The following is a 17,521-nucleotide window of genomic DNA, read 5'->3' as shown; positions in this document are numbered from 1 at the left end:
TTATGACTAATGCAGGACACTACTCAATGCGCAACAGAGGGGATTTAGAAGTGGGTACACGCAAAGCCAACTGATAAAGAAGTGGACATAAGCTGCGTATACCCTGCACTACATCACTGCTTATACACCACGAGAGTTAAAGTAAGGTGCATAGCGGAGCTAATGCAGCTACCTGAGGAAAAAAAGAGCGCGAAAATGCACAACATAAAAATGACGGATCTATCGTTGGATTTGGCACGTCACAGACATTGACTTGAAAAAAATATGCCCTTAAAAGATCAATTTTAGTACGAAATGACATAATTCTGACAAAACATTACAAAGCCATACAGTATTCAGACAGTAACTGAACTTACCCCGTGTTTCTAACATATGCCTGGTTTCATAAAGCGTTAAAAATGGACAGTACTGATAAAAAAAAAGGATGTGTACTGTATATAAATAAAACTTTGCACACACACACAACTTTTATTCAACGATAAAGCGATTGTTGAGGCAAGAAAGTACCTCACTATAGGCTGCTACTTAACGTTCGTTAATCATTCACAGAATAAACGCTAACCCCGCACAGCGACATATCAAATATTGCATTAAACAGTGAAATTACTGTGCTTTAAACCACAACTTATTAAAAAATAAAGGTAAATAAGCATATAATCATATTAATTTACCGTATAATCCTGCTTGCTGCGAATTTCGTGACCGCCTGACGAGGAGACGAGTGAAGAATCCAGAAAGTTCGATGAAGTGGAAAAATAAACAAACCGGCTGGGTTAAAATAACCCAACCCGCGTGTTCAGTGGTGAAATTGCATTTGACCCAGCATGATCAACCCAACTGTGTGTTTACAGTACCTCAAACAACCCAGAATTTTGACCCAGCACAATTAACCCAGCAATGTGTTTAAAGAAATAACCCAGCACTTTTTAGAGTGCATGATTGTGTCCAGTGTCCAGTAACAAATGGTTTGTCCACAGGTGGATGGGTCAGTATGGGCCACTCTTCTGGCTCTGATCTGGTTATACGGCTGTAAAATAGAGCAGCAGGTGGAGTGGCAGTTTGTGGCCATGAAAGCAGCGTCATGGATCGGCTCTCAGAAAGGTGAGATCTTAAGACCACATTCATTCAATCAATGTTCATCAAGAGACGTTTGAGCAAATATCTTCAGTTCTTTCATACAGACTGATGTTTTGATGTGTTTCAGTGGGTGATCTGTCTCAGTGTGTGTGTGTGGGGAATGTCCTGCTCGGATGTCAGGTGACCAAAGAGACTCTGGGAATCTAAAGACGTCAGTGTTTCTACATCCTGATCCGTCAGAAGACCAAAGAAGTGTTGATGTTTCATTAACCATTTCGGTTAGGGTTTCATTAAAGTTGTGTTCTTTATTAGCTTAAATCAACACCATATTATTATACAGAATTTTAAAAACTCCAGTGATGTTTTGAAATGGAAAATAATTTTTTGGAATCAGATTAAAGAAAACCTTTTTCCTGTTTCTTATAGTTGTTGTTGTTGTTGTTGTGTATGTATCAGTGTTTATCTGAAGCTGTTGGACCAGTCCTTAATCAATGAGGATGCTTTCACACAGCAGCAGAATCTGTTTTTTTTTTTTTTTTTTTTTTTTTTTTTTTTTTTTGTATTTTCAAAATAAATAAAATACAACCTCTTTATTAGACTGCTGATTTTCTGTATCAACAAGAATACACAATACTACATACAAAAATACAAAGATTAAATGTATATAAAAGGTATTTAAAAAAGATATTTAAAGGCATTTAAAATATAAAAAAATAATTCAAATATTCAAAAATTAATACATGTATTTGAAATACCGCCCATTCCTGCAGGAAATCAGCAGTCTGAAAAAAGGCTGATTGACAAAGCACCTTATGTATTTTGAAAATACAAAAATACTAAGATTAATTGTATTTTTGTATCAAAGGTATTTAAATACAAAATACATGTATTTAAATATGTGCATTTAAAATACTGCCCATCCCTGCAACAAGATTGTGCACTCATTGAAAATAAATAAACTAAAATGTATTAATTTATCTTTATTATTATTATTATTATTTAAAAATATTTATAATGTATGTGGAGGCTTATGGGACTTAAAGCAAATACATTATTTCAATATTGATGATAGCAGTAGCAGATTTAGTAAATATATTTGGTATTAAAGACTAATGAATGCATGTGACTTTTAGTTTGGTAACTTCTCTAATGCAGTGACATTCCTGCATGTGGTTGTTCAAATACTTTTTGGGCTACTGTATGACAACGCAAAATCTTATTATCTCAGTATTTGTCGTGTTGTTAGTTTCTCCAGTAGAGGGCGTCTATTCAACGTGTAATAGTTTCAGATTTGATTGCAGTCTTTTGGAATCTGAGTGCAAAAGATATTAAATTAGGAAAACGAAATTAAAAATTAAAGAGATACAATAAACGTGTTTAACGTAAGTGCTTATCTTTAATGGAAGAATCAGCCATATATTTAGTAATTTAATTAGGTACTCGCTTCTGCTGCGTACTTAATATTCATGAGCCAAACACGCGCCTCTATTTAAATAGCGTGACGCGTCAGAACAACGTAGAGTTAACGGTCAATGACTGATGCTGCGGCGGAGTTTCAACGGCAGAAACCGCATCTCTTCCTCAAACGTTAGACACTCTAAAAACATTGATTTGCTCATTAAATGAGTCTGTCTGTGAAGATTTGAGGCGAAGTTAAAGGCAGCTGTTGACTTTTATTCACTTTTGAAGTAGGTCTTCTAGTTATTTCCTCTAACGGAGTGTGAGAATGGAGAACTGCGGTCTTCTCTCTGAGAAAAATGTGCCAGGTATGAGTTCACCTGCTTACTTTTACTGTTTCCTAAATGTAAACTTTTTAACATGTGCAAGAGCTGAGGCAAGTTAGTCGATTTTAACTGAAAGGATGTTCTTCCTAAGAAGTGTATTTTTCATAAATGTCATATGGAGCATATGTCCCGTTCTCATTTGTTCACCAAATTTTATGTATATATCTATACGTTCATGTTCTTATGAGAGTGCCATTTTAAATATAGAGTGTCAAATCAGTGCTGTATGAGATATTTGTTTCTGTCTTCTGTTTTTGTGATGTTGTTGTGTTGGTTTGTGTGGTTCAGTGCCTCTGAAGAGCATCTCAGTAGAGGTTCGGGTTCAGGATCATGTAGCCACAGTCTCCTCCACTCTGCAGTATGTGAATGAGGAAGAGCGCCCCCTGGAGGCCTTGTTCGTCTTCCCTCTGCCTGCTGATGCTGCTGTCTGCCACTTCAGTGCCAAGATCGGAGAGCAGGAGATTGTGGCAGAGGTGCAAGACAGAGAAAGCGTGAGTCGAGATGCAAACTGCAGCTCAGTTGCGTATATTTCTACTGTACATTACATAACAAAACTGTATCTTGCAGGCGAGGGATCAGTATGATGATGCTGTGAGTTCAGGTCAGCAGGCGTTTCTGTTGGAAGAGAGCGAAGAGAGTCCTGATGTGTTCAAACTGAGTGTCGGGTGTCTGTCGGCGGGTCAGAACGCTGCCGTCACCATCATCTATGTCACCGAGCTCGCTGTGCAGGCTGACCACTCGCTGCGCTTCTGTCTGCCGGCTGTACTCAACCCCCGATACACACCAGCAGGTACTACAGCAGCTCTGACACACACTTTATTAGTGAAGAGAAGCTCTTTCTAATACAATCTGTATGTGTGTGTGTCAGGTTCAGGTGCTGGTATAGTCTCAGAGATTTCATCAGGAGCTGTTCCCTACACACTGACTCTCAGTGTCCATGTGAGCTCTCCAAAGCCCATCTCCAAAATAGAGTCCAACTGCACTCTGGATCCTCTAGTGTTCCTCCACTCTGATCACAGTCAGGCTACGGTACTGTGTGTCTTCATGTGTTTATCTGGATGTGTCAGCAGAGCAGTTTTATACATGTGTTGTTTGTGTGTGTAGGTGAATCTGAGTCCTGGTCACATGTTTGATAAGGATGTTGAGCTGTTTGTGTACTATCAGGATACCCATCAGCCCTCTGCTATAGTGGAGGCAGGAGTGGCCACTGCCCCACCAGGTAGGACCTGCAGATCACTTGGATTATGGGATTGAGTGATCAGTTTTTCACTGACTCTTTCTCTCTTTTTCAGGCTCTCTGATGAGGGACCCAGTGGTCATGATAAGTTTGTACCCAGAGTTCCCAGAGGAAGTGATGAAATCATTGGCAACTCAAGGCGAGTTTGTTTTTGTAATTGACAGATCAGGCAGTATGCGCAGCATTATGAATCATGGGAGAGGAGCGCAGATGCGTATTGAAAGTGCTAAGGTAAGGTTTAAGATTTTTTTTTTTCATTCCAATGTGCTTCTTTTTCAATAATTTTTTCATGTACACTGCAAAAAAGGCTTGTCTTACTTAGCATTTTTGTCTTGTTTCTAGTCAAAATGTCTAAAAATTCTTAAATTAAGATGCATTTACTAGATAAGCAAAACAACAGTACTTGATATTTAGTCTTGTTTCCAGGGGTAAAAAACTGAATTAAGTAAATTTAGCTTAAAATAAGTAAAATTATCTGCCAGTGGGTTAAGTATAATACTGTTGTTCTAAGAATATTTTACTTACCTCACTGGCAGATAATTTTACTTGTTTCCAGGGGGAAAAACTAAATTAAGTGAATTTTGCTTAAAATAAGACTAAATAGCTAATGTTATTTTGCTTATCTAGTAAATGCATCTTGATTTAAGAATTTTTAGATATTTTGATGAGAAAAAAGACACAAATACTAAGTAAGATAAGCCTTTTTTTGTGGTGTAAACACACTTTAGATGGGCATGTCTCACATCTTGCATCTTTTCCAATGTCTTGCACCTGACCACAGCATTTTTAAGACAACTTGTCAAGTTAAAAGAATTGCAACTTTTACATGCAGCGCCATTCATCAATGTCAGTTCCAAAACAGCGGAACAATGTTATTTGATGGCAACATGGTGAAGGAGGCATTCTGCACTTTGCTTTTTTAAAAAAAAAAAAAAACATTCCTGGGTGCTGCATCTTGCATTTTTAGATGCGAAGATGTGTGAATGGCACTTTATGGGTCTTGAATTTGATTGTAAAAAGTAATCAGATGACTTGTGTACAGTAAGACCAGGAGTGTGCATTATGAAATACATAGAAATCATGTTGAGATTAAAAATCTGTCCATGTCTCTCTATAGGACACTCTGCTGTTACTGTTGAAGAGTCTGCCCATGGGATGCTACTTCAATATCTATGGATTCGGCTCTAATTTTGAGTCCTTCTTCCCGTTAGTATTTAGATCTTCTTTCAGTTTTGCAGTGAGTCAGAGGAGATGAGATGTTTTACTTTGTCTTTGCAGTCGAAGTGTTGTGTACAAACAGAAAACAGTGGATCAGGCTCTGAAGAGAGTGAAGGAAATGCAAGCAGACATGGGTGGCACAGATATTTTACAGCCTCTAAAACACATCTATAGTCAACACTGTAAGACCAAACAACCCAGACAGGTACAACACCTCAGTGTGTCCCTGAATAATGCACTGTACAGAGGTGAAGTCAAATATTTAAGACTGTTTTTCTTTATTTAGCTGTTCATCTTCACTGATGGAGAGGTGGGAAACACTAAAGAGGTGCTGGACCTGGTGAAAAGTCATGCTGAGTCTCACAGGTAAAGGTCTGCTGGGTTTGATCTGTCCATCATTCATATCTTCATCTCTAACAGTAACAGAGTTTATTGTGTCTTCAGGTGTTTCTCATTCGGGATTGGTGAGGGTGCAAGTGCCGCCCTCATCACAGGAATGGCCAGGGAGGGATCTGGTCACGCTCAGTTCATCACAGACACTGACCGCATGCAGCCCAAAGTAAAGCTCTCCACTGGATTTCACAGGCACAAATGTTTCCCAGTCAAATGTCTCAATGGTTTCTCTTTCTCTTCAAACTATATCAGGTGATGCAGTCGCTCAGGTTTGCGCTGCAGCCCGCTGTGGTTAATATCTCTGTGGATTGGACCCTTCCTGATGGCGTTACTGTTGACACACTGTCTCCACCAATCAATTTGCTCTTCCAGGGTGAAAGGACACTCATTTATGCCCAACTTAAAGGAGAGGTGAGGTGATTTAGCCTGTGTTTCTTTAATGAGAATTAAGACCAGATTATAAAAATTTGCCTTTTCTCTTTTATAGAGTTCAGGAGGCTCTGAGGGATCAGTGACAGTCAAATACAGTCTTAAAGATCAACCAGTAACAAACCAGCTCCACTTCTGCCTCAAACCAACTGAGGAAACAGGGTAACATGGACAAACTTATTGAACGGGAGTGACAACAACGGTTTGCTTTTCCAATCTAACAGATTTCCTCCATGTTTCTACAGGTTGTCCATTCATCGACTGGCGGCTCGGACCCTGATCCGTTCTCTGGAGCAGAAGGAGAGGTCAGGTGGTGCAGACGTTGAGGGCATCAGGAGCAGGATGGTGAAGCTCAGTGTTCAGGCAGGAGTGAGCAGTGTTCATACAGCCTTTATTGCTGTGAATAAAGACTTCAGACAGATTGTGAAAGGACCCCTGCAGCAGAGAAGAGTGCTGACAAATGGTTAGTGTTGTCATAGTGAACTTTTGAAAACAAAGTCTTTAGATATGTACTCAGTGGATTTTGCATGATGAGCACCAATCACATTTTCTTCAGAAAATGTTAAAATCCAGTTAAACTTATGATTTCAAAATAGTTCATTGTCAGGTGACAGTTTACATTTGTTGTGTGCAGCTCATTTTAATGTGAAGTAAATTTGTGTTTAGGGAGGCGTTGTCAAGACATGTATGGTAAGCTTAATACAGACTCTTCTTTACCCTCTGTCACATCAGTTCAGTTTTAGTGCTGTGATTTTGTCTGTATGGATGTGTGTGGTTTGTGTTTCCCTGACAGCAAGGTATTCAAATGCTTTTCTTGTCACTTTGCAGTTTAATACATTTGAGGTGTTGATTGATTTCCAACTTCTCATATTTCAACATATCAATCCATCCCTATTCCAAAGCATTTCTTGTTGTTTGTTTGTTAGTTCTGTCTGTTTTTGACTATTTGATCTGAATCTGTTTTGACCTTTGTTTTTATTGCCTGTAGCTCCGCTGCACCGTGGATGTGCCTCTTCACTGCCAGGTAAATGTGATTGTTGTTTTCATGGCATATTACAAAATTGGTACATTTAATCATTGATTTACAACCCCATCAAACCACACAGCTACTGAGAGATCAGAATGAGAAAGGGGTTGTGCACACAGGAAGTGTTTTTTTTCCAGCATTTCCAAAAGTTGATTTACAATTAACTTGGCATAGGGCTGGGCAATATGGGCAAAAAAAATTATCACAATAATTTTCATATCAGTCGATATTGATAATTATCACAGTGAATGTCAAATCTTTATTTCTTTCAAATTTAAAGTCAGATTTTTGCTCCAAAATGAAAGTTGTAGAAACCAGTTGTAGAAACCCAAATTATTTTTCCTTAACAAAATAAATATCTAAATAGAAAAATTTATTTCTGCATGGTCTAATGAGTTACATTGTTTCAAATAAAGAAACAGGTTTGGGTTGTCTGATAATGATAATGATGATGATAATAATAATAATAATAATAACAATAATAATAATGTCACTTTTTTGTCTCTTAGAAATTTACATTTGGTAGTAGCTTGAGGATGCAGAGGTAAATTTTTGCAGTAAAAAATTGTAGCAACCTCAGTTTTATATGGTTACATTTATTCTGACTCCCATAGTAGCAAGCATACATTTTAATCATGATAAACACTGGTAAAACCACACATGATGGTACCTCAATACCATGGTAAAAATATAACTACATGGTTTATAGGTAGCATATTTGTATGAAAAACGGTAGTCTAAAAGCATTCAGTATAAATGCACACATGCTATAGCTTAATCGCAAATACATACACACTATTATTATATACCATTACTCCTGTAATAAAATTCAGTGTGAATATCCCACATTGCTGCCACAATACCATGGTGCAGTGAGTGTTACTACAGTAAATCCATGGTAAATTATGGTGATGTGTAGATTGAAAACCCTTCTGACTGTCTCGTTGCACACAGCTTTAAAGGGGTCATCGGATGCCTATTTCCACAAGTTGATATGATTCTTTAGGGTCTTAATGAAAAGTCTTTAATATACTGATTGAATGATTAAAAATTCTCAATGGTTTTGTAAAACAACACCCTTTTTACCTTGTCAAAATGAGCTCAGCAAAAATCATCTCATTCTAAGGGGTTGTTCCTTTAAATGCAAATGAGCTCTGCTCACCCCGCCCCTCTCTTCTCTCTGTGGAAAGACGATCTTGTTTACATTAGTCACATTTAGCCGCTAAACTTCCTAACTACCATGTTATAAGGAAAGGCGATTGCAAAGATTCATAAAAAAAAACGCTTATACACACTTCTGCTGTAAGTGAAGCTGGATCATGAATGATTTGCGCGAACATAGACGGATATATGAAGAGTTCAGATGCAGAAGCCTCTAAATCCATCTGACATATTTCTTTAAAATGAGCATTTCTTTCTGGCTACTTTGTATAGGTTTCTATGTAAGTACTGATACTTCTGATTGGACTGAGGCTGGAATTTAGCCAGTTTGAAGTAAAAGTATTTGAGGGATGTATACTATGTGTCAGGAGCATTCACTCAGTATCATTATCTCATTTTTGACCAAGATGGCTTTTAGCTGGTTTTGCATCTGAACTCTTCATATGTTGATCGGGTGGCGCATTCCCTTCACAAACAAACGTAACTTAATCTACTGCATTTTCAGCGGCTCAGATGTCGGGAGTAAATGACGACCATTATGTTCATTATTGCATCCAGCAACACAACACCTCAATCGCTTAATCGGAGATATTCTTGTCTAACTTACATCCCTGCTCTGGCATCAAAACAAGAATAGTTACTGGACTGTTACAACTGGTCTAATGTATGAGCTCATGTCAATCAACTATCGTGGGAGCGGCCTCTGTGGGTGTGACGGCACACCGACAGGCATCTGAGAACGGCTCGATTTGAAAAAGAGGATATTATTTTTACAGATTAATTAAAAACCACTGCATGGATTTTTATCATTATAGGGTAGATTTGTACATACACTGCCAACACACATTAATGTTCAAACAACATGAAAAAGTGAACTTAGCATCCGATGACCCCTTTAAACTAGTTTGAATCACAGATTCATTTGTGTTCATCACTGAATTCAAGACTTTCACACTGGATCTCACAGGGCTGTTTAGTGCTCGTGTGACGGAGCCGTTCACACATCACGTCTTTTGCGCGCTCATGTTCGTTATTTCAAATGTAGGCGCGCGGCAGGTGTGCTCATAACGGAAGCGACGCGCATGCGTGGCAGTTTGAATTTTGGTCCAAGCGGATAAACGGTCTGTGTGGTGTGATTCAAATGAGTCTCGCTTTTTCTTTCTGGTTTTGGCACATAAAAATTATATAGATCATTGATTGAACTCTTCATAATGTTTTATAGAGGAAAATTATACCGCGATAATTATCGTTATTGAATTATCGTCTAGCCCGAACCTAGCACAACGTCTTAAAACTGCAACACTCATTATGCCCATTTTGTATGCAACATTTGTACATAAGGCCCCAGGGCTGTGCACAGGGGGGTTGCCTGGTGGCTAGTTTAATACATTTGAGGTGCTGATATGACCTCATTAAAATGTAAAGTGTACAGTTTTTTTGTTTTAGGGAGGATGCGGTAAGTGTTTTTTTTTTTTTTTTTTTTTTTCAGTTTGTGTGGGTTTCTTGTGCCTGCAAGAATGTGTTAGTGGTTTTTGCTGAGACAGCTGTCATGATATAACATCAGTTCAGTAACATTCACTAGAAATGACATTCAATGCAAAAAACAGCTCTTGTAACTCTTTTTATGGGTTCATTGAGAAACAAAACAGTACAAAAGCAAATAAAGGCTTTTGGCCTTTTAGATTACAGTAAAATTGTTTTGGGCCAAAAATCTCCAGAATTCATCCCTATTTCACTTGCTCACTGCATACTAAATATACACTGTACCATTTTTTAAAAACAGTATGTGAGTGGTATTGTAAATTATTACTAAATTATTCAAAGTAGTATGCTAAAGTACTTCACACTTTACAGTTCATTTGAGGTGTTGATTTGATCTCATTAAGATGTAAAATGTAAATGATTCTTTTCTATGCAAGAAACTCAGAAGCCTTTCCTTTTATTTGTTATTTCTGTTGGATGTGTCTGTCTATGGCTGTTTCTCCAGATCTGAAGCTCTTCTGACTTTTGGTTTCTCTGCTTATAGCTCAGATGAAGGATGAATATTGCATGTTAGAGCGAGGTAAATGCACTTCAGTGTAATAGTTTTGTCAAGTACAATTTAATGCAATAATTTTTTTCATGGCATATTACAAAATTGGTAGTTGGTATGAAGTTAAACTACATTTAACATGGCGCAACAAAACTGCAACATTTATGATGTAAGACACTGAAAAACAGTGAGACGTCACACAATAACCACTGACACAAGTCTAAATGAAACAGACAGCATGACCAATGGAGTCTGATACCACAATAATTGACTGCAATGAATCAGTTCATTTTAGTGACTCAAACAGCTAAAAAATAACTCTGCTGTTTAAATCAGTGTAGTTACTAACTATTCATTCATTTGACAACACGGTTAAAGACAGGCTATGCATTAGTGCTCTGATTGTTTTTTCTTCAAATGCAATTTCAAATGCACTTCACAGTTTAATACATTTGAGCCATTGATTAGACCTCATTACGATGTAAATATACTGTTTTTGTTTTAGGTAGGATGTGGTAAGTGGTAATTCTTTTCAATCTCTGTGGGTTTCTTGTCCCTGCAAAGAATGTGTTTGTGGTATTTGTAAATGTCAAAAGACAAATATGACGGTATTACATCAATTCAGTAACATTCATTGGAAATGAATGAGTGCTAAAAATGTCTCTTGCACCTTTTTTGTTTTGCCAAACCAAGCAATTCACCAAAAACCTTCATTAAAGGATTATAGCGAAGTCGTTTTCAGCCAAACATGTCCATATCATTCAGTCATCCAGATCTGAATCTGTTCTGACCTTTGCTTTCTCTACCTGTAGCCCCACGAGCTCGGCCAAAGGCCTCTGGACGTCCTAAGTGTAGCTCAATGCTGGGTAAGTGCACCTCAATGGAATATTAGTCATGTGAAGTTTGTGATGTTTGAAGAAATAATTGCTGATTAAGATGCATTTTTTTCCCGTATTATGTGTTCATTCAGTGTGTTTATGTTAATCCTTCAAACCTTTACAGAAAACAAATGCATTTTGCAGTTTCAAAAATATCATTGTGGATAGATTTGGTCCCAATAATGTAGTGAATACCAGGAATACCATATTAGGACTTTCACATGGCACATGACTCCAGGTTATTGATAATCTAAACCCTGCTTTTAACCTCGGGAAAGGAAGGTTTTATGCTTGTAAATAAGTAGCAGGGTTAGCACTGCTTATACTGAGGGTTATGAAACCCTGCTTTGGAGTAGAGTTAGCATGACATTTGTACAGTATGAAACGTTACATTGTTACAATGTTTCGACTAGATTCTAAGCAACCATCACGTGCATCATATTCACAGTCACCAAAACACTGTGCATCAGATAAACTGTCATTTCAGCGAGGGACAAATGTCAAATGGTGACAGAAGTCACGTCAATTAGAGTGAAGAAGAGAGTGGGAAAAGTCCATTCAGTTTCAACTTGATAATCCGCAATATACCCTACCAGTCAAAAGTTTTTGAACAGTAGGATTTTTTTATGTTTTTTTTTTTTAAAAGAAGTCTCTTCTGCTCACCAAGCATGCATTTTTTTGATACAAAGTACAACAAAAACAGTAAAATTTTGAAATAATTTTACTAATTAAATTCAGTTCAATTCAAGTTTATTTGTATAGCGCTTTTCACGATACAAAACGTTGTAAAGCAGCTTTACGGAAAATTAAAGTTTTTACAATATATTTAGTAGTAGCTTACTAGTGGTGACTATGTCAACTTGATGTACATATGACAGAGATGTATGGTAAAAATCAGTTAATGATGTAATTGAACGTCATTTAAATGCATTTGATCAGATATAACTGCAGTACAAGATTATGAGATGCATTATTTGAATGCTTGGCTAAAGAGATGTGTCTTTAATCTAGATTTAAGCAGAGAGAGTGTGTATCAGGAAGGCTATTCCAGAGTTTGGGAGCCAAATGAGAAAAAGCGTTACATCCTTTAGTGGACTTTGCTATCCTAGATACTACCAAAAGTCCAGAGTTTTGCAACCTTAGGGAGCGTGATGGACTGTAGCATGGTAGAAGTCTAGTTTGGTGCGCAGGAGCTAAACCATTAAGGGCATAATATTTTGTAACTGATGTGGAAACTAATAGGTAGCCAGTGCAAAGACTGTAAAATTAGGGTAATATGATCATATTTTCTTGACCTGGTAAGGACTCTGGCAGCTGTAGTTTGGACTACCTGTAGCTTGTTATTGAAGATGCAGGACAACCACCTAGTAGTGCATTACAATAGTTCAGTCTAGAGGCCATAAATGCATGAACTAACTTTTCTGCATCACAAACAGGTAACATGTTTTGCAGCTTGTCAGTGTTTCTAAGATGGAAGAATGCTGTTTTGTATTAAGATTTTTTATTTTTGGGCTTTTTTATGCCTTAATTTGGACAGAACAGTGTAGAGTAGACAGGAAAGTATTGGGTGAAGAGAGAGGGGAGTGGGATCGGCAAAGGACCACGAGCCGGGATTCGAACTCGGGCCACCGTGAGCACTAACCGCGAGGCTATTGGCATCAACAACACCCGTATTTTTGACTGTAGAGGAAGTAACAGTACATCCATCTAGTTGCAAATTGTAATCCAAGAAATTCAGTGTACTGTTTTTTTGGTCCAATAAGTAATATCTCTGAATCTGAATTTAGGAGGAGAAAATTATACTTTTACATTTTTGTTCTACACTTTTACATTCTGTTAACTTTGATAATTTAGGAGTTTCATCTGGCCGTGTTAACATATATAGTTGAGTACCATCAGCATAACAGTGGAAACTAATCCCGTATTTTTTAAAATAATATTACCAAGGGCCAGCATGTATATTGAAAATAGCAGAGGCATACGTTGCTGGTGATAATTGAGATGACTCTCTGTTTAACACAACAATAAGTTAATAATATAGAAAAGTGGTTCTTCTCCTACAGGTAACAAATCTTTCAGTAATTTAGTGGGTACAGGATCTTATAGGCGTGTTGTTGGTTTAGATGCGGTTATAACACCATGTCTACACTGGACACCGGCCGCGCCACAACAGCTAAAAGTCTGTCTACACTGGACGTGACAAAGCGACCGTTGCAAATCACTGTCCTATAGTTGTAAATCGCTGCAGTTGTTCTTCGGGAGCGATGAATAAAGCTGAAGTACTAGACACTGTAGAATCTACATTTGTTATTGTATTTAAGATCTTATCTATTTTATCAGTGAAGAAATTCATAAAGTCATTACTGTTAAACTATGAGGGAATATTTAGATCAGGTGGCATCTGGGTATTTGTTAGTCTAGCCACTGTGCTAAATAAAAACCTTGGATTTTTTGGGTTATTTTATTTAAGCCTGTCTATATGTGGACATACTGTTTTTCTGTGCAATTCTAAAAACTTCCAAGTTAGTTTTTCTCCATTTGCACTCAAGATAAAGAAAAAAACATGGCACTTTTATTATAGTAAAACCATGGTTAATTTTCGTGATCAAACTCATTTAAATCTGTACATTCAACAGGTATGAAATATGATCAGTAAAAAAAAATACTGTTTGTGAGAATGCGGCAGGTTAGTGGGGAAATATATTTATTTATTATTCAGCATGCACATACTTGAAGATAATTCATGTTAATGCAATATGATTAATTGTTTTTTTTAAAGAAATCCCAGCCCTAAAAGGTAGTAATAATCTGCGTTTTCATTAACAACTGTCTGTATGTAGGTGCGCTGAACGCTAACCGGAAACTCCCGAGCCGCAATAAGTAGAACGCGGAAATAGTTGTGACAGTGATGAGCACTGCGTTTTACAGTTAGCAACTCAACTAGAAAAAATATAAAAAAAAGTGGAAGGGCAGTGAACCTGTAATTATTATGGCAGTGCATCAAAATTCAGTGTCATCAGTTTGCCACAAAGAACACAGAACGTTTTATGCACCATTTACACGTGGTGGGAAGCAGGTGTACTTTTTTTTTTGTAACAACTAACATTTTGAAAATACGAACATTTTCATAGTTTCTTGTCACTTCACAGTTTACATTTGGTTTGAGCAGCTCATTTTAATGAGAAATGTTTTTGTTTTTTAGAGATGGATTATGGAACCTTGTCTGGTAAGATAAAAAATATGGACTCTTTTCGGTCTCTCATGTCATTGCTCTGTTTGTGTCTGTATGGATCTGTGTTTTTGTATTTGCCTGACAAGCAAGGATTCCACATGCTTTTCTTGTGACTTCACAGTGTACTACATTTGTGACCCTGGACCACAAAACCAGTCATAAGGGTAAATTTTTCATATCTGAAAGCTGAATAAATGATGTATGGTTTACTATGATAGGATAATATTTGGCCGAGATACAACTATTTGAAATCTGGAATCTGTGGGTACAAAGAAATCAAAATATTGAGAAAATCACCTTTAAAGTTGTGCACAATGCATATTACTAATCAAAAAATAAGTTTTGATATATTTATAGTAGGAATTTTACAAAATATCTTCACGGAACGTGATCTTTACTTAATTTCCTAATGATTTTTTGGCATAAAAAAATCAATAATTTTGAACCATACAATGTATTTTTTGGCTATTGCCACAAATATACCCCAGCGACTGGTTTTATGGTCCAGAGTCACATTTAAGGTGTTCATTTGACCTCATTGTTTTAGGGAGGAAGCGGTAAGTGGTTCTAGTAAATCTGTGTGGGGTTTTTTTTTTTGCTGGTAAGAACGTGTCTGTGGTATTTGCTAAGACAAACGTCACAACAACAACTAGAAGTGCCAAAAGTACAGAGTGTTCCTCTTTTTACGGGCCCTTCGACAATTCAAACAATAAAGACAATAGCAAAACTGTTTTTGGCCAAAAATGTTCATATCCAATCCTATTCCAAAGTTTTTCTTATTTTAGTTCTGTTGGATGTGTGCTGTTCTTGGCTGTTTCTCCAGATGACCTTTGGTTTTTCTCCTTGAAGGTGCTCAACAGGCTCAGCTACCAACGTCTGAACGTACTAAATCTAAATCACTGCTTGGTAAGAGCACCTCATTAGTTTCGAGTTTCGTATGCAGTTTTTAAAAGAAATGATTGTTGTTTTCATTGCTTTTTATAAAACTGGTACATTTTAATTATTTGTTTATAAGTTCACCAAACCACAGCACTAAACAGAGAGCACTGAGCAAGTCTCTGTCAAGTAACAGTTAACGATGTGAAATTAATTTGTTTTTTAGGGAATCTCCGTCAAGCACTCTCTCGTAATCATGGTGAGATCAATCATACTGACTGCTCTTATGCATTTTTGCATGTGAAATGTTTATATATGTGTTTTATGGTAAGGATGGTGTTCTCAGGGGATTTGAGAACTGTTATACCCTATTTTACTTTCTTGTAGTGTGATTTTCATCAGCTACTTTCATAAACCACTGATTTAGAATAATAAGACAATGTTACCAATCAGATGAAATCAGTATCAAATCAAATGAGAACTTAAGGTGAATGAGGGCGGTTTCAGCCACAGTTTGTCACTTGCTGCCACCTAATGGTGTAACTATGTAGCCTGCTAAAAGAGTTGCTGTGAAAAATCTCCACCACAAATGCACAGTCTGTATTATCCCAAATGATGCACTTTACACCAGCATTGGGGAAAGTTACTTTTAAAAGTAATGCACTACAATATTGCATTAGTCTTTAAAAAAGTAACTCATTACGTTCACACTTTTTATGGAAAATAATGCGTTACATTACTTTTGCGGTATTTTTACGTTACTTTTTAAATCTGGGCAGGGCTTGTTTGTTTTTAATACAAAAAGTTAAATGTTTAGCAAATGTAAAAGCCCTTTTACACCAAAAAGTGAAATAAATAAGCCTAAGGCTGAAGGAAAAGAAAATTCACGTCTGTACAGTAAAACTGTAGGAGAAGGAAGTTCAACACTCTTCAGCAATGAGAAAAATTAGGCACAAATGTTAGTTAATCTAAAGTAAGTTTTACTTATTTGTATGGTTGAATTGGATCAACAAAGGTCAGCAGCAAAGACATTGGTAATAAAATGGGATTAAATACATAAAGGAAACAAAAATAAGTAAGTTTTTTTTGAAAAAGTAACTTCGATATTTTCTTGTATGAGAAAGTAATGCATTACTTTACTAGTTACTGGGGAAAAAAGTAATCTGATTACGGAACTCGTGTTACTTGTAATGCGTCACCCCCAACACTGCTATACACTATGCACTTATACACTGTGTACTTATGTACTCAGCTGTTTAGTGTTAAATCAAATTAAATACATTAATGTGTGTAATTAAGTGTTTAATACTGAGGCCGTCATCTTGACACATACAAGATTGGGTGTGAAGAAAGTTGTTTTTTTTTTATTGATGATGCAATTTGAAAAATATACAATTGTCATTTTGTGTGTGTGTGTGTGTGTGACACTAAGTCATTTTAATGATGCATCTACACAAATGAGTGTTTGAGCATTTTTTTTCTTTAGTGATGACAAAATCCTTATGTGCTTCAAGAGAAAAAACAGTTCTTGTTTATATATTTATTTCTGTTTGTTCTTAATATCTGAATGTGCTTTTGACAGTTGTAGCAGTTTCCAAAAACATTAAATGCTCAACGAAGGACAATTATTCCGTATTGAAATCGGCGAGTAAGTGTAAAATAAAACACACACACACCCTTTCACCAACTTCATTCAGGGCATCGACACTGTAAACTCGTAAACTTTATCCATCAGACATTATTAAACAAATGTTTCTAATTTGCTTTGATCATAAATGTGTTCATGCTTTTGAACATTTTCAATCTGTAACTTAATCCTTGTTCTGAAATGAGTAAGAAAAACAGTCATTTTAGAAGACATATTTATTTGTGTTTAAAATGTATTTGTTCATTTGTCTTTTCCATTCATGCCAGAAAAGGTGACTCGAGTAACAAAAGGTAAGGCAGTGAATCCACTGTGACGAATATGGTTTGTGTTTGTGTACTTGTTTAACTATACATGTGAGGGTCTGGTCTACACTAGTTTAAAAGGCTTTATAAATCAGCCAAAACTGTAGTGTCTGCTTATTGTTTTCACACTTTTTTTTGTTTAAATGTCAATCATTTGTTGCTTTTGCTGAAGTTTATTGTTTTTTTTTGTTAAACAGAGTTCAAACATTTTCATTAATGCATGAACT

The 17,521-nt window shown here is 36.6% G+C and overlaps 1 protein-coding gene and 1 long non-coding RNA gene across 2 annotated transcripts in view; both read left to right on the top strand.

The window, feature by feature from the left end:
- Positions 1-17,521, top strand: part of LOC127156340 (von Willebrand factor A domain-containing protein 5A-like) — a 51,535-nt gene that overhangs the window by 22,271 nt on the left and 11,743 nt on the right. The window contains 1 exon segment of the mRNA XM_051099106.1: positions 978-1,101. Within this exon segment, the coding sequence (XP_050955063.1) occupies positions 978-1,101 (124 nt within the window).
- Positions 14,469-16,979, top strand: LOC127156365 (uncharacterized). Its single transcript, XR_007825738.1, has 3 exons — positions 14,469-15,374; positions 15,571-15,603; positions 16,927-16,979. It is a non-coding gene; the product is annotated as an uncharacterized LOC127156365 (long non-coding RNA).

Source organism: Labeo rohita, chromosome 25, assembly GCF_022985175.1.
Source record: "Labeo rohita strain BAU-BD-2019 chromosome 25, IGBB_LRoh.1.0, whole genome shotgun sequence".
In the NCBI taxonomy this organism is placed as follows: Eukaryota; Metazoa; Chordata; class Actinopteri; order Cypriniformes; family Cyprinidae; genus Labeo; species Labeo rohita.
The sequence above is the reverse complement of the archived record's forward strand: the minus strand, read 5'-3'. Positions and strand labels throughout refer to the sequence as shown.